We start from the raw sequence: 22,500 nt of genomic DNA, 5'->3' as shown, positions 1-22,500 counted from the left end.
TTAAAGAGGCTGTGCACATTGTAGATATATATGTAAGTGAGACATCTTGACCAGAAGAGGCTGTTTACAGAAGGTCATATTACATAATAAGTGTCCATTATTGCACCATACTAAGTGTTCATGAGAGAGATGGCCTGTGGGGGAAAAAAACTGTTTATATGTTTGGTGGTTTTGGTGCACATTACTCTGTAGCACTTGCCAGAGGGTAAGAGTTCAAACAGACTGTGGCCTGGGTTTGGGGGGTCTTGCTGATACTGCCCACCTGTTTCTGGGCTCTACAGGTGTACAGGTCCTGCAGGGTGGGTAGGAGGGCACCAATGATTTTTTGTCTGCTGTTCGCTGCAGTCTGTTCCTATCCTGTCTTGTTGCTGCTCTGAACCAGACCATGATGGATGTGCACAGGACAGATTCTATGACTACGGTGTAGAACTAGCTCAACAGCTCCTGTAGCAGACCAAATTTCCTCAATTACCGCAGAAAGAACATCCCCTGCTGGGCCCTTTTGAGGATGGAGTTGATGTTGGTCGCCCACTTCAGGTCTTTGGAAATGGTAGTTACCAGAAACTTGAAGGTTCAAGGGCTTTTGGATATTGTGAGGGGGAGTAGTACTGAAGGGTGTCTCCTAACGTCCACTGTCATCTCCACAGTCTTGACATGTTCATCTCTAAGTTGTTCTGACTACACCAGAGCACCAGCCACTCAACCTCCCGCCAATATGCAGACTCGTCACTATCCTGGATGAGTCCGATGACTGTAGTGTCATCCACAAACTTCGGTAGTTTAATAGCTGGGTCCTTCAAGGTGCAATTGTTGGTGTAGAGGGAGAAGAGCAGTGGGGAGAGGACACATCCCTGGGGGGCACCAATGCTGACTGTCACCGGAAGTGACTTCCCCCAGCCTCACCTGCTGTTTCCTGCCTGTCAGGAAGCTGGTGATCCACTATCAGATTGTGATGGATACAGTCAATGCGTTTACATGCACAGTTAAGTCGAGCTATGGTTATAGCCCGATTAGGCCATGCAATTTGGACTAATGTCATTGTCCTAGTATACAAGAACTGGGGGAGAATCGATTTATTGACGGAAGTGTCTGACCCCGGCCACAGTAGGTGGCGATATGCCCCCTTTCAGCTGGTTGCTATTGGACCTTCTTCCAGTTGACATATTATGTCACATACCAAACAAGTTAGCAAGCAACTCCTTTAGCTGACACAACATAAAGTTTGTCTCCTCGTCTGTCCAGAAATGCATGGTTCTCGCTCTAGCACTCGCCATGTTGATACTGTTGATACTACGCTGTTCGAATTCCAGGTGAAAGACCGCCGCGGGAGCTATGGATCATGCGCAGAACACTCAGGCCAGTCTGGGGCCGACTTAAGTGTATACATGCCAGAGTAAATCGATCCCCAACCACATTATCTAGGTGTGTTAGTCCGACTTCAAGAAATTTGATTTCGTACGATTTCAGTCAGGCTAACATGGTTACATGTATTTTAAAAGTCCAGTTTTAGTCAGACTAACAGAATAAATCAACTTTTTCTGATATCATGTAAATGTACTGACTGAGCTGGGAGAGTTTGGAGGAGAGGATTTCTGGAATGATGGTGTTGAACACAGAGCGAAAGTCCAAAAACAGAATCCTTGCATATGTCGTAGCACAGTCGAGGTGTTGCAGGATGTAGTGCAGTCCCATGTTGACTGCATCGTTCACAGACCTGGTGTCCTGTGATGTTCTTCAGGTGGGCCGAAACCAGTCGTTCAAAGGTCTTCATGACCACAGACGTCAGAGTGACAGGCCTGTAGTCATTCAGTCCTTTGATGGAGGGTTTCATTGGGACTGTGATGATGGTGGAGCATTTGAAGCAGGAGGTGACTTCACACAGCTTCAGGGATCTGTTGAAGATCTGCGTGAAGATTGGAGTTGGTCAACACAGGCTTTAAGACAGGCTGGGGAGATACCGTTTGGATGCTGTACTTTCCTGGACTTCTGCCTCAGGAAGTGCCTGCTCATATCCTCTGCATGTATCTTGAGTGCAGCGTGAGTATCGGGGGGGGGGGAGTAAGGGAGTTGCCAGAGGTGTGATGGGGGCTATTGTCGTTGGACTGAAGTGGGTAGGGGGTGTGAATTTGTCACTCTCAGACCTGTGATAGAAAACATTCAGGTCATCAGCCAAATCTTTGTTTCCCTCGGCATGGGGGGGTTGGTCTTCTGTAGTTGTGATGTCTTGCAGGCCCTTCCACACTGACGCAAGGTTGTTGGTTGAACACCTGTTTTTCAGCTTCTCAGTGTAGTTTCTTTAGGCACTCTGATCTCCTTTGTCAGAGAATTTCTGGCCTGCTTGTACAGGGCTCTATCTCCACTGCTGTAGGCATCCTGCTTGGCCTGCCAAAGTGTCTTAGTTTGGCTGTGAACCATGGTTTGTTATTGTTGTATGTGAAGACGGTCTTGGTAGGCACACACGTCTTCACAAAAGCTGATGTAAGATGTCACAGTGTCAGTTAGTTCATCCATGTTGCCAGTTGCAGCTTCAAATACACTCCAGTTGGTTCAGTCAAAACAGTCTCGCAGTTCCTGCGTTGCTTCACTCATCCATTTCTTTACTGTTTTAATCACAGGCTTTGCAGAATTTAGTTTCTGCCTGTAGGTTGGAATAAGATGAACCAAGCAGTGCCCCAAAGCTGCCCAGGGGATAGAGCGATATGCATCTTTAAGAATTGTGTAGCAGTGTGTTATTTTCCCCGCAGGGACAATTAATATGCTGTCTGTATTTTGGTAGTTCATGGTTTAATTTTGCTTTGTTAAAGTCCCCAAGGATTATGAAAAACGAGTCAGTATGTTTTTGTTCCATGCCAGTAATCTGACCGGCAAGGGTTTGCAGTGGGCCATTCACGCTGGCCTAGGGTGGGATATAAACAGCGACTAGGATGAAGGATGAAAACTCCTGTGGTAAATGAAATGGCTTGCTCTTTATGAACAATGACAAGGGCAGCAGAACATGCAAAGTCTTTGTTCGTCCCATTGAGGAGAAACAGCCCGTCCATTTTGTTGGGCATGGAGCGGAGATTTGCAAGATGAATCGCTGGGAGTGCAGATCAAAATCCCCACTGTTGGAGCCTCACCAGCGCACCAGTCCACCGCCTCCATCTGCGTTGCCTCCATGTCTCACAGAGAGCCCTTTCCTGAGATCTCCAAAAAACTTTCTGGGTTTATGAAAACTGGTGAAAAACAAACTGGAGTTAACTGCCTAACATTAAGCAGTTCTTCTCTAGTGAAAGTAATTGAGTTTGAGTAACACAGAGAATAAAAAAAACAAACAAAGAAAGTACTAGAGAGTCCTGTACCGAGGCTGCCATCCCCGGCACCATCTTGATGATATCCCTTTGATTTGCATATTTATTTTGATGATGGGTCACCTCTTGGGATAATTGATTCGTTCAAATATCTTGGACTTTAGATTGACCCTGAACTCTCCTTTAGGCCCCACATTGATTTTATTATAAAAATAATATATGGTTGTCTGAGTTCACTTTATTGCTCAATTAGTTTTTTTTTAAATTTTGAGTCAGTAAAAGAATAATTTCTCAGTTGATGCTACCTATTGATTATGCTGACGTTGTCTATCAGAACACCAGTGACATGTATCTTAGGCCCCGTAATGTTTTGTATAATTCTCTATGTAGATTTGTTTTGAGGTGTCCATGTAGAACTCACCATTGTTTCATGTATGAATCGCTTAATTGGTTCCAGCTTAAATCTAGAAGGCCATTTCACTGGGTTCAGTTCATCTTCAGATGTTCATTCATTCATTCATCTTCAGCCGCTTCTCCAGGGCCGGGTCGTGGTGGCAGAAAGCTAAGTAGGGCACTCCAGATGTCCCTCTTCCCAGGAATGCCCTCCAGCTCCTCTTGAGGGATCCCAAGGCATTCCCACGCCAGATTGGACATGTAGTTGCTCCAGCGTGTTCTGGGTCTACCCCAGGGTCTCCTCCCAGTTGGACGTGCCCAGAAAACCTCCAAAGGAAGGCGCTCAGGAGGCCTAATCAGATGCCTGAACCATCTCAACTGGCTCCTTTCTACGCGAAAGAGCAGTGGCTCTACTCCGAGCTCCCTCCGGATGTCCAAGCTTCTCATCCTATCTGCAGGGCTTAGCCCAGACACCCTACGGAGGAAACTCATTTCGGCCGCTTGTATCCACAACCTCACCCTTTCGGTCACTACCCAAAGCTCATGACTATAGGTGAGGGTTGGAACGAAGATTGACTGGTAAATTGAGAGCTTTGCCTTTCAGCTCAGCTCCCTCTTCACCATTACGGTCCAGTACCACGGCAGCATTACTGCTGATGCTGCACCAATCCGCCTGTCAATCTTCTGCTCCGTCCTGCCTGTGTTTACTTTAATTGTCCTTCCTATTCGAAAGTTTTTTGGTTCCATGTAGATTTTCATATCCACTCAGACATACGCAACATCCTCTTTTTTTTGGTCCCTAGAATTTTCAAAGAAGTCGGATGCAGGTCATTCCATTACAAAGCTCCTTCTGACTGGAATAATCTTCCTCTTTTTCTGAGCTCTAATTACCTCTTTCTACTGCTTCAGGACATCTTTATTTTCTCTTCTTAAAACAACTTTTTCACAGTTTTAGTTTGTGTGTACTTGAAGACAAACCACTTCAATTGCTCTTTATGTTGATGTAATTGATTCATTATCCGGGTCATTGTATCCAATTTTTCCTGTTCTGAGGACTGGGGGTGTGGGTGGGAGAGGGTGAGCAAATTGTCTGTAGCTGTGTATTTGCAGTATATGTTTGTTATGTAATGCTGTTTCTGTTTGTATGTGTTTTATTATTTTGTATTTAGGGTTAGGGTTGAAAATGAGATGCTACATCTCAAGGGGTTATCCTTCGATAAACTCAATATAATGTATACACAGTATGAGTTATTAATGTTACGTTGTGTTTAGTGTCCTTATGGCCTTGGGGAAGAAACTCCTTCTGAGTCTCTCTGTGTTGGCCTTGTGGCTGCAGAGGCATCTGCCTGACTGAATCGGCTGAAACAGTCCCTTATTGGGGTGATGGGGATCCATAAGAATCCTTCTAGCCCTGGTCCTTTACTGCTTGGTGTGTAAGTCCTGTAGGGGTGTGAGTGTGGACAGGTGGTCTGCTCAGCCGACCGTACCACTCTTTGCAGGGCTTTTTGGTCTTGAGAGATGCAGTTCCCATACCAGGCAGTGAGACACCCTGCCAGGATGTTCTCAGTGGCATCAGAGTAAAGCGTTTTCTGGATCTGTGGGGAGACACTGAACTTCACTTGCCTGAGGTGATAAAGACACTGCCTCACATTTTTCACCAGTGTCTGTGTGAAGTGTCCATATTCACCAAAAAAATACTGAATACTGTGGTGACTTCAGGGGCTAGCAGATCAGCCCAGGATTTTAGTACTCGTCCGGGGATGACATCTGGACCTGCTGCCTTCCTGATGTTCACCCATCTCAGAGGCCTCCTCATGTCATGCTCTGAGATGGACAGTGGATGCTTCTCTCCGGCATTCGAACACAATTCCTCTGCTGTGTTAGCCTTCAGGCTAATGCTAGCACTGCTACCCTCAAAATGTGCAAAGAAAGAGTTAAATTCCCCTGCCAGTGAAGTGTTGGTATTCACTGTAGTGGTAGGTCTGCCTTTGCGGTCTGTAATAGTCTATAATCCCTACCACATGCGTCTGCTTTCAGAAAGCTGGAACCTGAGACTCTACTTTGTCCCTGTACCACACAGCTCCTCCTAGCTGATAAGACACCACTAAGAAGGGCGTCCGGGTAGCGTGGTGGTCTATTCTGTTGCCTACCAACTTGGGGATTGACGGTTCAAATTCCTGTGTTGCCTCCGGCTTGGTCGGGCGTCCCTACAGACACAATTGGCCTTGTCTGCGGGTGGGAAGCCGGATGTAGGTATGTGTCCTGGTCGCTTCACTAGCGCCTCCTCTGGTTGGTCGAGGCACCTGTTCAGGGGCAGGGCGAACTGAGGGGAATAGTGTGATCCTCCCATGCACTATGGCCCCCTGGTGAAACTCCTCACTGTCAGGTGAAAAGAAGCGGCTGGTGACTCCATGTGTATCGGAGGAGGCATGTGGTAGTCTGCAACACTCCCTGGATCGGCAACGGAGGGGGAGCAGCAACCGGGACAGCTCGGAAGAGTGGGGTAATTGGCCATGTACAATTGGGAGAAAAAGGGGGACACCGCTAAGAGGGGTGACGATGCAATGCGGTGATATGCATTCTGTATAACCCCCCCCCACACACACACACACACACATATATATATATATATATATATATATATATATATATAGTCCATCTCTCACCTCTGCCTCTGTCAGATTCTCCCCTCTGTGTCTGTCCTTCTCGCTCTCTCTCTCTGCCTCTCTCGCCCTCTCTCTCTCTCTCTGTCTGCCTCTCTCTCGCTGTCTCTCTCTGTCTCTGTCTCACTCTCTGTCTCTCTTTGTCACTCTCTCTCGCTCTGTCTCTGCCTCTCTCCCCCCTCGCTCTCCCTCCCTCCTATCTGTGGACGTAGAGACTTTTTGCTCATGTCAGCAGTTTGACTTGCAGTGAACCAGAGATATTACACTCCTCCCTCCCCCCATCTCTCTAGTCTTATTTATGACCAGTCGTCTCCTCACCGCTTGTCTGCTGCGTGTCACAGCAGTTAGCTGGCAGCCAGTTAGCAGATTTTTAAAGACCCATGATGCTTTTCCTATTTCAATATAAAAGAGTTTTAGGGCTAGTTGTGAGAAGACAAAGACACCTTTTAAGTTTAAAAGCTGATAAACCAGGTGTCACGTTTATTTTTATTTTTTTCCATTTGAGAAGTCCATCCATCCATCCATCCATTCATTATCCAAACTGCTTATCCTGCTCTCAGGGTCGCGGGGACGCTGGAGCCTATCCCAGCAGTCATTGGGCAGCAGGCGGGGAGACACCCTGGACAGGCCTCCGGGCCATCACAGGGCCTTTGAGAAGTCAAAAATTGATATGAATTAATGAGTTAAATGTCATTATTGTATCGTGTGTACAGTAAGGCCCAGCCCACATGGGCTTACAAGACAGCAGACACACAACGTAACCAGAAGCATGCACGTTGTCCCACAACAGAGAAAGGAAACAGAGAAATAACTAAAGCATCTTTTTCATTCCGATCTTCGGACCATCCTGAAGGAGGACACAACTCTCAAGTATTACTGACAATCAAAATGAATACAGATGAATTGGAATCGACCAGTGTCAATAGAAGAGGAAGAACACATGAGCTAACCTCCGACAGATAGAGAGAGAGGGAGGGATGGATAGATAGATAGATAGACAGAGAGGTGAATGTTGCATTTCAGGGTTCCCCGACCTTTTTTGCACCGTGGACCAGTTTAATATTGACAATATTCTGGCGGACCAGGGCGGGGGTGGGTTAATAACGTTATCATTGTCATTAGACCTTTTATCTCCCCTATCTCTTCCCAAGAAACTCTCAAGCAATGTTTGTTTTTTTACCGGTACTCATGGTAGCTAGCTAGCTGCTAGTAGCGAGCTGACTGAGTGCGTCTCAGAGTTATGAAGTTAGTTACCATTGGTCTGCGGAATGCCACGTGAATGAGTGATAAAATTACATCATTGTACACACTTCAAGTATCTGTTTCAAATTAAAAGCCCTCTAGCATTACATGGTGGCTGGACCGGGCTTTTAACTGAATATTGTATATCATATTGTTTCCTTGCGGCCCAGTAGCAAATGCTTTGCGGCCCGGTGCCGGTCCGTGGCCCAGTGGTTGGGAACTCCTGTTGTATTTAGCCAGGTAAGGGGAGATGTGAGTGATACACACACATATGCAGACATGGTTTCTGGTGCGAGCTTGTCAAACCTCGTCAGAATAATGTATGAACAGCACACGTATTTTAAATGTCCTGGGTAAGAATAGAATACACTTTATTTGTCATTTGTACACACATACGATGAAATTCGATCTCTGCATTTAACCCATCCTAGCTGTGTAGCTAGGAGCAGTGGGCAGCCACCATGCAGCGCCCGGGGAATGGGTTACCCTTGGTTTGCCCTTTCCAGGTACTGACAGCTGGGTAGACTGTGCCCGGGGATTTGAATTCAGAGTTACCTTCTCCTAGCCTTTGCCTAAACAGGCATCAACCTACAAGGCAGCAGGTGGTTTTGAAATAAGAGTTCCCTTCTCCTACCCCAATGTGTTGGCTGGACAGGGCACCATGGGAAGTACCATACAGGCATGCAGGAGGACCACATCTATCAGTAGGGACGTCGTCCTTAGCCAAAGGGCCCTTGCTGAGGTAAGGTGCTACCCCTCAACAGCCTGCAGTTGCAGTTTAGCGTCACATCCCTACTGACAGATCTGGTCTTCCTGCATTCCTGTATGGTACTTTCCATGGTGCCCAGTCCAGCCAACGCATTGGGATAAAAGAGGGGAACTCTGATTTCAAATCCACCTGCTGCCTTGTGGGTTGATGCCTCTTTAGGCAAAGGCTAGGAGAAGATAACTCTGAATTCAAATCCCCGGGCACAATCTACCCAGCTGTCAGTACCCGGAAAGGATAAACCATGGCGGCTCTGCTCAGTCAACTCGGCAGCGGTTCTGGCAACTGGCAGCAGTTCTGGCAAGAAGCAACAGGATTCTTCTGCGGCCTTCTCAGCTACGCTGTGCCACCGAACAACAGAAAATCTTGCCAAGGGACACTATGGAGCGCCAAATAGTGTCATCATCTAGGGTGCAGCCTCACATGTGAGGCTGCCAGGGTGCAGCCTCACATGTGAGGCTGCCAGGGTGCAGCCTCACATGTGCCCTGACCAAGGCAATGGGAGGAAATAACTGGAGTTGGTCCCCAGGCGCTGCACGGCAGCTTCCTACTGCTCCTGGCTGCACAGCTAGGATTGGTTAAATGCAGAGAGTAAATTTCATTTGTATGTATGTACAAAATAACCAATAAAGAATTTTCTGATCTATTCTATTCTTAAAACCACCAGAAGTCAAGCTGGAACTTTGCTGCAAATGTTTTCATCATTTCCAGTGCCAAAGTGGTTTGATGCATGTGGTCGATCTCCGTCTGTCACTGATTCCTCAGCTGAAAGAAAACTTTCAGGCTCCAGCAGAGAAAGTTCAGCCGGCTCCTGCAGGGATCAATACTTCTCAATCACTCTCCCCTTCCACTTCACGCGAGTCTGAAACCATTCCCACGTCTGGACAAACTGCCCTACAGCCTTTCTGAAATGAAACTGAATTCGCAAAAAGAAAAAAGAAAAAAAAAGAAAAGATTTCAATTTATTTCTAAATTCATTTATTTTTTTCATTCCCGGTAATGAGTCATTGGTTTCTTCGTCCATCTATCTGTCTGTCTGTCTGTCTGTCTGTCTGTCTGTCTGTCTGTCTGTCTGTCTGTCTGTCTGTCTGTCTGTCTGTCTGTCTGTCTGTCTGTCTCTCTTGCTGAGCGGAAGTGCGAGTGAGCGTGCTGAGCAGACGTATGAGAGCAGTTGTGAGTGATTTCTATCTTTTTTCTATCTTTGTTTTTCCATGTAAATACACATAGTGTGTATTGCAGGATTACTGGTTTGGTGTGTGTGTAGGGAGGTTTTAGATGGTGTGTGTGTGTGTGTGTCTGTGTCTGTGTGTCTGTGTTTGTGTTTGCTGGTCGGCGTGTCAAATGCCGGTATGGAGTTTACTAAACTCACCAGGAAACATGGCTTTAAAATGTCGCCCGGTTTTCCTTGTTGGTTGAAGACTGTGTTTTGGCATTTGGAGAAGTTGTGGGTCACAGCAGCATTAAATCTGCTGCTAGAATGAACGGCGCTGTGGTGGTTTTTTTCAATACTGTAGACAACGGAAACAAAGTGATTGATGGCTGGGATCACCAGTTCGAATCCCCGTGTTACCTCTGGCTTGGTCGGGCGTCCCTACGGACACAATTGGCCGTGTCTACTGGTGGGAAGCTGGATGTGGGTGTGTGTCCTGGTCGCTGCACTAGCGCCTCCTCTGGTCAGTCGGGGTGCCTGTTCAGGGGGGAGGAGGAACTGGGGGGAATGGCGTGATCCTCTCACACGCTACGTTCCCCTGGCAAGTGAAAAGAAGCGGCTGGTGATCCACATGTATCGGAGGAGACGTGGTAGTCTGCAACCCTCCCTGGATCAGCAGAGGGGGTGGAGCACCAACCGGGACGGCTCGGAAGAGTGGGGTAATTGGCCAGAGTAAACTGGGGAGAAATAGGGGGAAACCCCCCCCAAAAAAAAAACAAAAAACAAAATGGATGAGCAGCGTTGTTACTAATGACAGTTTTGTGTCTGTATCACTGCTCACCACCCCGTTGGCAAGAATCAGGATTTCAAACATTCTGCCGTTTATTACCAATGACTTTTTGATAAGAGAACTGTTGAGATATGGAAAAATAGTGTAGCGACCAGCGGTGGCACCGACTGCTGCGGTTGCACTGACGACTCAGGGTCGTGGGGTGTATGAGACGCGAGAGTTGCGAATAAGAGATCTCCGTGTTGCTGTTCTTCCACGCCGGCTCATCACAATAGTTTCATCGATCAGGAAACTGTTGTCTGGCTGCAAGTCGCCGCTGGTGCAACATGTGGTTTCATACAGACGACAGGTTCATATGATCTTGAATAAAAACGATGAAGAGCTGGATGTGGTGTTTAAGGTGACGGTAGATGATTTTGATTATGTGATTTTTGTAAACTCTGGGACGTTTAAGTGTTTTGGCTATGGAGGAGAGGCTCATTTGGTTCGGACATGTCCTGAGAAACACTCTTCTGATGACAAAACGCAGAGTGAAGAAGTGAGAGGAAACAAACAGAGTAAAACCAGGCAGAGCAGTGAAGAGACAACAGAAAAGGAACAGAGTCCGGACTACAATGACAAAACTGAACCACCCAAACAGAGTGAGAAGTCTGAAAAGAAAAATGTAAATGATGTCAAAGAGGCACAAAGTGAACAGGCGGTGGCATCAAACACTACAGGAAGAGCTGCAGAAGGTGTATTGTTGAGCAGGGATGAGGATTTTGATGGAGGAAGAACAAATCTGTAAGATTCCTGTACTGAAGAGAAAGCAGTCAGCTAATACGAGTGGCTCTCAAGCCAAAAAAAGAACAATAATGGGGGAGAGGCAGGCAGCAGGAGGAACAACTGTCTGAGGTTGAGCTGAGTATGGAGGAGGAGGAGGAAGGGGACTGTGGTCTGGACAGCCAGTAGGGCTGGGTATTGGCAAAGACCTCACCATACAATATGTATCACGATACGATTGTGTGACAATACATTATGATACAAAACATATTGCGATACATTGCAGTACTCTGCATAATTTACTGACATTTTAAAAATATAGCTGAAAATACAACTTGCTGGTACCACCTGGGTAGTAGGTGGTACCAGCAAGTTGTATTTATATCACATTATATTTTGATAACCCAGCAGACAAATCAAGTCAAAACTATTTAATTCAAAATTTCTATTCAAGTGTATTAGAACGGTATCTGTGCATTGCACAGTGCACACTGTGTCACCAAACACGCTAAACTGAACTGCAGATGCCATATCATATGAAAACAAAGTGTGCATATTAAGTATTCTTATAAACAAAAGTCATAAAACTGAATTAGTCTGTATGCTGTAAATTAAACATTAACATACTGTAGTTCAACTCAAAAGTTATTTGTAAGTGTCCACTATACTTTGATATTAACTCTTAAATGGTTACGTTGTAAGTATCAAGTGTTTTGAGCGTCTGGCTTGTCTTCAGCGGAGTAACTCTAGGCCTGTCTGAGGTGAACACTGAACACATAGATACAATAGCAGGCCTACTTTGTCTTCAGATTTTTCAGAATTTGATCAACATGGTCTGGGCTAAGTGCACTCCTCTGTGCTGTGACGATATCCTCCGTCGTAGAGAAGACTGTCTCTGAGGAGACACTCGTGCCCGGGATACACAGGTACTATCTCTTTGCAAGGTGTGACGAGAGTGGATACTCGCTCTGGTGCTACTTCCACCAGTCCAGTGGATTGGCTCCTGCAAGTGGCATGGGAGCTGCCTCCTTGTTTCTTGTCATTTCCTCCTGAGCAATCAGGGACACTTTGTCATTTCATTTCATGTTCTTCTGTACATGAAATGCCTGTGCCTGTTCCTGTGTGGTTTTCAATTTCTTTGCAGCACCAGGTCTCACTGTACCATATGTTTCACCAAGTAAATCAGCTAGAGTGCAAGAGTCCTGTGATCTCTTGGATGGGGCTGCAGAGATGTCCTCTTGCACAGGACCTTGATGCCCTCCTCCTCGGGCACCACATCCACATCAGCCTCTCCTGTCTCCACTCCAGTCTCTCTCTGTTGAAAAACAGTGATACATCAAATTAGCTTCTGATTCTCTAGGAATTAGTGAATCAGTAAGTAAGCCAAAATACAAGAAGTGACAGTTCAATAGGCCAACAGTATGTTTTCATGTAATATAAATGTTTTACTATCATCCGTGAGTATTTAAACTTTTACTTTTAAATTTTAGTATTTATGCTTTTTAAACTTTTACTCCAGTTCTTTGTATTGATTGTTTTCACCTTATTTCTATATGACAGTGTGAATTAAAATATATATATATATATATATATATATATATATATATATATATATATATATATATATATATATATATATATATATATATCTTGCATTGATAAGTATTGACAAATCAGTCTGTTTAATGGCAAAGCTTGCCTGAAATGGCCACTGGCTCCTTGCAATTTTAGCAATGACTTAACATAGATGTCCTGGCGTTCATCCTCAGACAGGAAGGGCAGAGCCTTAAACTTTGGATCCATAGCTGAGGACACATAAAGAGCCTCCTGCTGGTCCAAGTACCTCTTTTTAAGATCCAGGCATGTTGCAGATTTGATTTCCTTCGTCATGGCGGAATTACTGGGGCTCTCTTGTAGATCATGCATCAGCTGGGCATGGAGTGGTGCCACAACCGATAGTGTTGGGGGCGCTCTCCTCTAACATAACAAGTGTAGCTACCTTCATGGGCTTCATAGCATTGACAGTCTCTTCGGCGGATGTTATTTCTGACTCACTGAGGGTGCAGACCTCCCTCTCAGTCTCCCTCATCTCACCAGCTAGGAGGGCTGCACAGATGGCTGGCTGCTGCTCCAGGAATTGCACCAGCATTTCATAAGCTCTGTTCCATCTGGTTACAACATCAGTCATCAGTTTGTGTTCGGGCAGCTGTAGCAGTTTTTGGTTTTGTCACAGTACATTGCTGACTTTAGCGCTGCATCTGAAAAAGCTGGTTATGCGTCTCACTCTTCCCAACAAGCGTGTGACTGTTGGAAGCTTCAGCGCACACTATGAAGCCAAATTGAGGGTGTGCGCAAAACATTTCAAATGCAACATCCTGGCTAGCTGCCCTGCGATGGTCATATTCGATACATTGTCTGTTATGATGGCTGGGTCCTTCCCTTTTATGTCCCATTCATCCAGTGCGGTTATCAGTAACTCCACGATGTTTCTGCCAGTATGGCTGTCATGCATTGCTCTTGTCTGCAAAACGTGAAATTAGTTGCCACTCCTCAGCGATATGGTGGGACATAATTGTAACATACGATTCAGTGGCTCTTGATGTCCATCCGTCGCACGTCAGGGCCACTCTCTGCAGAGGTAAGACTCTTCGTAAATCATGGCACTGCTATATCCGTCATGTGTTGGCGAGTTGGGATCACAGCGCGGCTCCGTAGTGTTTACCATATGTTTGAAGCCGGGGTTTTCAACTATGCTATATAGGTGCAGATCTTTACAAATGAAAAGCACCACTGACTCTGTAATCTTCTGTGCACGAGCTGAGAATGCCTTGGGTCCACAGGTTTCAGATGGGGTTGCTGCTGTGCTTTTTTATCTGCGTGGTGTCTTCCAGTGGTGCTAACAATTTTTGGAGGGGTGCAATTTACCTTGGCGCAGCACACCTGACAGCTGCTTTAATGTCCACACAGTCACAGTTATTAAGAAGGACAATGTAGCCTATAGATTTTATCAGGGGTATCCTGATAAAATGTAACTGTGTGGACATTAAAGCAGCCGTCAGGTGTGCTGCACCAAGGTAAATTGCGCCCCCCCCCCAAAAAAAATTGTTAGCACCAGCCGCCACTGGTGTCTTCTTAAGTGAGATCATAAGTTGGTTGTGTTTTCTAAATATTCTATCATTGTGTGAGAAAGCTTGCAAACGACATTAGTGTTACCCAAATCGCTACTTCCTGCTTTGCCTTTAAAACCAGAGTGCACCCAAACGTCGGCTTTGAAAGACGAAGGTGCTGCTCTTAATATTTTCTTCCATGCTTGCTTCTGAAATGGTGATGGATGCTGGGAGGCAACTAGCCTACTACTAGCCCACAGCGACATCTACAGGAGCAGAGGTGGTAGGCTATTTGATCACAGGGATTTGAGGGATACTGTTTAATACATCAATAATTTTTTTAATGTATTGATTCGAGGGGCTGGAAAATTGATACAGTATGAAAAAATATTGCAATACTTAGCTGTATCGTTTTTTGTTTTGTTTTTTTGCACAGCCCTAACAGCCAAGTCCCTGTACTAAAGAGAAAGCAGCAGGAGGTACAACTGTCTAAAGCTGAGTTTAAAGAGGAGGATTGTGGCGTAGACAGCCAGACTCACACTACCTCCCAGTTGTCTGTTGCAACAAAGCAAGAGAACCATGATGCACGCCAGATTAAGAAATTCTTGCAACAGACAAAAAAGTGTGAGAAATGTCAAAATTGAGGATTTTTTTTTGCAGATAAAGAACAGTTTCTGTATTTTGTTAAATTCCAGATGAGAAAAAGGAAAAAAGAAAAACGGGGCTACATTGATCAAGAGATGTACAGGTTAAAGAAAATGGTTCTGGAAATCAAACAAGATATACAGCATGAAGAGTCAGAAGCAGTATAAGGCAAATTATTTTCCGTTCCTGTTAATGCCCAAAGGAGTTGAATCAAGTGCAACTGGACAGTCCAGTTGCACTTGATTCAACTCCTTTGGATAACCATGACCTGGATGAATGAGAACATTCACAGACATGTTCCTGTTAATGTTGTTATTTTCTCGAGTTTTTCCTCACATTAGTCTCAATTGCCAACTTCAAAGTCTCTACACTTAATTTAAATGGAGTGAGAGATGTGAGAAAGAGAGCATGTCTTTTTGAACTTGTAAAGCTAAAGCTCGTTGATGTCTTGTTTGTCCAGGAAACACAGTGATATCATGAATGACACTGGCTGGAAGAAGGAGTGGGATGGGGAAGTTGTTTTAAATCATTTAAGTAAAACTAGTGGAGGAGTGGCACTCCTCTTTTCTAAAAACTGTCTACCACAGTTTTATTTGGTAGAAGAAATAGTGAAAGGTAGATTGATGGTAGTTAGAACCAAATATGAGTCTTGTACTTTGGTTTTTGCAAATGTATATGCTCCAAATGTAAGACCTGACAGAGTTCTGTTTTTAACTGACCTCAGTGTGGTTTTGAATCAGTGTGGGACTGAAGAGGTTTTATTTCTGGGAGGGGATTTTAACTTCACAGAGAATGATAATGTAGACAGGAATCATATTGAATCCCATGCTGCCTCCAGACATGCAATCCAGCAGTTGACAGTAACTCATCGTTTGTTTGATGTGTGGCGAGAGATGCATGAGGAGGTTAGACGGTACACCTGGGATCATAGTAGAGAAAAAGTCTTTTACTATGGCATGAATAGATCATTATTATTCTTTTAGGCATCATTTTGGTATTTTTGAAGAATGCAGGATTATGCCCATAGGTTTTTCAGATCACTCAATGGTGACATGCAATGTTTTCATTGCAAAAGTCAAACAAAAGTCTGCCTACTGGCATTTTAACACTCCTCTGTTACTAGATGTACATTTTAAGAAAATTATATTTTGGGAGGGGGGGGTTTAAAACTATGAAGAGTGAGTTTACATCGGTGAAACAGTGGTGGGATTGTGGGAAGGTACAGATTAAGCAGCTTTGTCCACAATACACTCTCAGTGTCTCTTGTGACATTACCAAATCTATGAAGGATCTAGAGATTGAAGTAGTGGAGCTGCAGAGCTCTGCAGGATCCACAGAAAACCGAGGCTGCTTTGAAGACCTCAAGTCTCAAAAAACCTTGTTGGCTGACATGCTGGGCACTAAGGCACAGGAGGGTGTTGGTCTGGTCTTGCTTTCAGAGTGCTGCTCTGATGGACTCACCTTCAAAGTTTTTCTTCAGCTTAGAAAAGAAGAGTGGACAGAGCAGGTTCATCCACGCTCTCAAATAGACAACAGGAAAACTGCTGACTAAGGCCGATGAGATCCAGAAGAGAGCTGTGGAATTTTACTCTCTTCTGTACAGCAGTGAGTACACTGAGGATGAAGGGGCGTTTGATTCCTTCTGCAGTGGGCTGCCCAGAATCTCAAAGGAGACCAACAAGGAGCTGGGGGGGAGGGGTCCTCTGACTACAGAGGGGCTGTCTACAGCACTGCAGAGCATACAGAGGGGAAAGGCCGCTGGACTTGATGGACTCCCACCGGAGTTCTACAAGGCTTTTTGGACTGAACTGTGTGATGACATTGCTGAAGTCTTCAGCGAATGCCTTAATGACTCATCTTTGGCCGCTCTGGTGGCCGAGCGGAATAAATTGCCATTCTTGCAACCCACTCGTCATGTGGCTGGGAGGTTCATATCCCAGACTCGCCGTAGCCGGTCACGGCTAGAGCGTCCACGGGGTAAGGCCTTCATTAGGCCACCCTTACCCGAGGGATAGTGGGTGTAGATTGGTGTAGTGTTCGGGGACTTGTCATTCTCCAGCGACCCCTCTGGCCCACCTGGGCGCCTGCAGCCAAGCAACTGAAAGCATTCTCCCTACGCCTCCTTCGCGGCCTGAAGGTAATGCAATCCATGCGAGGCTTCAGCGTGTAAAATAGCGAGAGCAGATGACACGAGTTTGAAGGAAGCTGGTGTTACGACTATCTCCTTCCTGTGGAAACGTGAGCCAGTGGAGTTATTCAACAAGAGTTCCGGCCATATGCCATTGGGTTAATCAGGTGGGATAAGGGGAAAAACTAAAAATAAATTTATAAAAAGAAAAAAAATAATTCTAAAAAAAAAGAAAGAAAAAAGACTCATCTTTGTCCTAGAGTTGCAGGAGAGCAGTTCTGATGTTTTTGAAAAAAGGCAACCAACAAGATTTAAAGAACTGGCATCCAGTTCCTCTTCATTGTGTAGACTGCAAGCTGCTTTCGAGTGTCCTGTCCAACAAACTAAAGAAGGTGACGGATCAGGTCATCCATCACACCCAAACCTATTGCGTGCCCTGCAGGTCCGTTGTTGGCAATGTTCACTAATTTGGGATGTTTTGGAAGTCTGGTTCATTGGGCTTTGATACTGGTTTGGTTTCTTGGGATCAGGAAAAGGCATTTGACCAGCTTGAGCACCAATACCTTTGGAAAGTGTTTGAAAGGTTTAGTCTCAGCCCTGGATTTATGACCAAGATAAAAGTTTTGTGCAAAGATATTGAGAGTGTACGGAAAATTAATGTTTTGTGTAAACCTTTCAAAGCATCTAGAGGTATAAGATAAGGCTGCTCGATGTCGGGTATCCTCTATGCGCTTTCAATGGAACCCTTGTTGCACAATTTTTGCTCTTATGTTGGTGGTCTGTTTTTACCTGATTTAAACCTACGAGTGGTTTGTTGTCATTATGAAGGATCAAGATGATCTAAATTTGGTTGAAAAAATTGTGAAAAGGGGCGGCATGGTGGCGCAGTGGTTAGCGCGGTTGCCTCACAGCAAGAAGGTCCTGGATTCGAGCTCCGGGGTAGTCCAACCTTGGGGGGGACGTCCCGGATCGTCCTCTGTGTGGCGTTTGCATGTTCTCCCTGTGTCTGCGTGGGTTTCCTCCGGGTGCTCCGGTTTCCTCTCACAGTCCAAAGACATGTAGGTCAGGTGAATCGGCCGTACTAAATTGTCCCTAGATGTGTGTGTGGGCGTGTGTGGGCCCTGTGATAGCCCGGCGGCCTGTCCAGGATGTCTCCCCGCCTGCCGCCCAATGGCTGCTGGGATAGGCTCCAGCATCCCTGCGACCCTGAGAGCAGGATAAGCGGTTTGGATAATGGATGGATGGAAATTGTGAAAAGTTTTAGAAATCTCTCGGCTGCTAAAGTAAATTGGGCAAAAAGTGAAGCTTTGGTGGTTGGAAGGTAGTCTGCAGGTCTCCCTCAGCTGCCAGGAGGGATAAATTGGAAGAGGGGAGATTTCAAGTACCTAGGAGTGTTTTTTAGGTGATGACCAGACAGTTGGTGAAAAACTGGGAGGGAGTGGTGGAAAAGGTAGAGGGGAAATTACAAAAGTGGAGATGGCTGTTGCCACAGATATCTTACAGAGGAAGAGTTTTACTTGTAAATGATATGGCGGCCTCCACCCTCTGGCACAAACTAACATGTATGGAACCCCCCCGCAGGATTGCTACAAAAAGTAAAGTCTATTCCGGTGAACTTTTTTTTTTTGGAGATAAACTGCACTTGGGTACCACAGAGTAATATACCTACCAAACGAGGAGGGAGGGCAGGGTTTAGTGCACCTAGAGAGCAGAGTAGCAGCTTTTAGATTATAGTTCATACAGTGTTACCTCACGGGGACTGATGATGTGCTGTGGAGACCTCTCATGAGCATTTTTTTAAAGAAGGTACAGGGTTTGGGTTTAGGCACCTCTTTGTTTTTAACTGACTTTGTTTTTAATAGTGTGCATGACCTGCCACCTTTCTATCAAGCACTGTTTAGAGCCTGGTCTCTTTTTAAGTGGTGCAGACTAGAGCCTACAGCGTTTCTGTTTTGGCTTCTGGAAGAACCTCTAATCCGCAGGGCCAGGCTGGACGTTTAGGATGACAGCAAGCCTGGACTCAACCGGAGGTTATGCTGAGCTGGAACGGTTAAGTTGAAGCACACAGTGGATGCTGCAGGTCCAAAGCTTCTTGACACAGAGGCAGTGGCTTCACTGCTGGGCTTTAGGTCAAGCCGACATACCAGAGACATTCTGAATGCATGGATTAAAAGACTCACCATTGAGGAACTGGACGTGCTGCAACACTATGCCTTTGGGATTGAGATTCCTAATAATGGAGAGCCTTTCCTCAAATTGGGTCTCCAAATGGACCAGACTGGACTAACCAAACCTTTGCTGGTCTCTAATTTGGCTACTAAATGGACCTTTACATGTTAGTTGGGAAAGTCTTGTACAAGTGTTGTGTTGTGTTGTAGCCATGAACAAAACCATGCTGAATGAGAGAAACGTGGAAGATGATTGTAGGCGACTTTGGAGGGTGCTATATAAAGCCCCGCAGAACAAAAGATCAGGTGACCTGCAGTGGAGGATCCTGCAGGGAGCGCTGACAGTCAGTACTTTAATTTCTAAAATAAATCCAACTGTTTCTGTTAAGTGTCCTTTCTGACAGTCATCAGAGACAATTTTTCATTGTTACTTGGAATGTGAAAGACTTCAGGTGCTTTTCGAAGCTCTAGAAACCATATTCTCACACTGCAATGAAAAACTGTTTTTATCTTTGGTGCTGGCTACGGAAGGATGCAGAAAAGCGGCAAATTTTGAATTTTGTAGTAGGACAAGCTAAGCTATCGATATATAGAAGTAGGAAAAGTCGAATTAGTAATGGTTCAGAGGAAGATTTGCTATTTTTGCTCATCGCACAGGTGAAGGCGAGAGTCCGAGTGGATTTCAGATTCTTTACCCTGATGAACAACTAGATGAGTTTATTGTGCGGTGGTGTATCACTACAGCCATTTGCTCAGACAGTGAGGGGCGATTGATGTTTAATTCTGTTGTTGCATAATGTTCTTTGAACCCTTTGGGAGTCTGTGACTTGAACCACATTTCAAATGTTTGGGAGTCTGTGAACCACATTTTATAACAAGAGCTTGACGTAGATGTATAGATGTAGATGTATAGACGTATAGCTTTGTGTTTGGTTAATAAGTTTGGCGTTGTGTTTATAATGGGCAGCTTATTTTCCTTTTTGTTTCGGATGATTGTTTTCTAGTTTTTTCCCCACTTGTCTATTTATTTATTTAAAGAAGTGTGTTTAATTGTGAAAAAAGAAAAGCCCTATTTCTCAGTCTATCTTTGTCTTTGAATCAATCTGGGGTTCTGTGATGGAAGATGAACTCTTTTTTGGCCATATTAATGTAAAGGAATGACACTTAATGTTTTAGAAAAGATGTGTCATTGTTAAAGCCTCTTGTCAAAGAGCTGTTTTGAATAAAAAAACATTCTCTCTCTGTCTGTCTGTCTCTGTCTGTCTCTCTGTCTTGAGCTTTGAATTGATCAGAGTTGTATGAAGGAAGATGAACTCTTTCATTGGATGTGCTAATGTAAAGGAGTTACTCTGTTGATATTGTAAAATAGATATGTCGATGTTGAAGTTTTGTTTTATAGAGGGCGTTCGGGTGACATGGCGGTCTATTCTGTTGCCTACCAGCATGGGGATCGGCGGTTCGAATCCCCGTGTTACCTCCGGCTTGGTCAGGCATCCCTACAGACACAATTGGCCGTGTCTGCTGGTGGGAAGCCGGATGTGGGTATGTGTCCTGGTCGCTGCACTAGCGCCTCCTCTGGTCGGTCGGGGTGCCTGTTTGGGGGCAGGGGAACTGGGGGAAATAGCGTGATCCTCCCACGTGCTACGTCCCCCTGGCAAAATGCCTCACTGTCGTGAAAAGAAGTGACTGGTGGCGCCACATGTATCAGAGGAGGCATGTGGTAGTCTGCAGCCCTCCCCGAGCGGGGCAGCGACCGGGAGGGCTCAGAAGAGTGGGGTAATTGGCCAGAGTAAATTGGCGGAGGAAAGGGGGGGAAATTTAAAGAAAAAAGTTTTGTTTCATGTAAAATAGAGTTGTTTAAAATTCAACAAAATCTCTCTCTCGCTCTCTCTCTCTCTCTCTCGCTCTCTCTCTCTCTCTCTCTCTCTCTCTCTCTCTCTCTCTCTCTCTCTCTCTCAGGTCATCTGGGGTTTCAAGACAGCTTCGTGACACCAGGCGTGTTCACAGTGGCCGAGCTGGTACGCGTCTCACAGAGTAAGTTTTTAACATTCCTCTCTTTCTCCCACTCTCATTCGCTCCTTCCTCCCCTGTCCCTCCATCCCTTCGACCAGCTTGAGGGAGAGAAACCAAGTGAGAGAGAGAGAGAAAAGAGTAGAAAGCAAGCGGGTTAAAGAGGAGCAGAAGACACAGACAGACACCTCCAGATATGAAGAAAAACCTTCGCTGAATTTAACACAGTTATCACATATTTCATGCAAACGTAAAATTAAAACTCATTTATGCTCCTCTTGTACATGAATAGTTACATTTTTACTGTGTTCACGAATAGTTACATTTTCGCTGTGTACATGAATAGTTACACTTTTACTGTCTACACAAATAGTTAAATTTTCACTGTCTACACAAATAGTTACATTTTCACTGTGTACATGAATAGTTACATTTTCACTGTGTACACGAATAGTTACATTTTCACTGTGTACATGAATAGTTAAATGTTTACTGTGTACATGAATAGTTATATTTTTACTGTGTACATGAATAGTTACATTTTGCTGTGTACATGAATAGTTACATTTTGCTGTTTACATGAATAGTTACATTTTTACTTTGTCCCATTATTTTAATTTCTGTTCATGTAAGTGTGCTTTGGAAACACAAACGCTGATGACATTATCCTGTTAACTGAGCTGAACTGAACTGAACTGAGCTGAACTTAACTAAGCTGAGGGCTAGAAAGAGAAACGTAGCTAAGAAGAGGGATGGAGAGATAGAGACACAGATAGAGAAGGTGGTATATAGAGAGGTAGATAGAGGGATAGACAGAGTGGTGGAGAAACACAGATAGATAGAGAGAGAGAGAGAGAGAGAGAGAGAGAGAGAGAGAGAGAGAGAGAGAGAGAGAAAGAGAGAGAGAGAGTTAGAGAGCTGGAGCAGTGATTGGATTGCAGATCTGTCATCGATACTGGATCTAATGAGATTCCACCAGACCAAACTAGACGCTCCCCGCCAGACCTTATTGAACACACACACACACACACACACACACACACACACACACACACACACACACAGTTGACATTAGGGACACCAGTAAACTGTAGTTTCCACTTCACAGGTTTGAACCCGTCAGTCCTCTTTGATTTAAAGAAAGTCAAGTGATTGTAAGATTAGAGTAAGGAAGGATGGATTGATGAGATGGACCGAGAAGAGAAAGACGGACAGATGGAGAGAGGAGGGGGCAAACGTGACCTTTAAAAAGTGCCGACATGCAAAAGGAGAGGGGAGAGAGGGAGAGAGAGAGACTGACAGAGAGCGCAGTGGGATCTATATAAGTCTGTCGATCGCCCACCGCTAACAATAGGCAAAGTAAAGTGCCTGTCAGCACACACCAGA

At 45.1% G+C, this 22,500-nt stretch overlaps 1 protein-coding gene across 1 annotated transcript in view; it reads left to right on the top strand.

Moving 5' to 3' along the window:
• nfia (nuclear factor I/A) overlaps positions 1 to 22,500 on the top strand; it is a 121,011-nt gene that overhangs the window by 18,045 nt on the left and 80,466 nt on the right. Inside the window, exon 3 of the mRNA XM_056276935.1 lies at positions 21,064 to 21,138. Coding sequence (XP_056132910.1) covers positions 21,064 to 21,138 — 75 coding nt within the window. The remainder of the gene's footprint in view (positions 1 to 21,063; positions 21,139 to 22,500) is intronic.

The sequence above is a fragment of the Lampris incognitus genome, chromosome 3 (genome assembly GCF_029633865.1).
Source record: "Lampris incognitus isolate fLamInc1 chromosome 3, fLamInc1.hap2, whole genome shotgun sequence".
NCBI lineage: Eukaryota > Metazoa > Chordata > Actinopteri > Lampriformes > Lampridae > Lampris > Lampris incognitus.
Note: the sequence above shows the minus strand (reverse complement) of the source record. Positions and strands in the feature narration are given on the sequence as shown.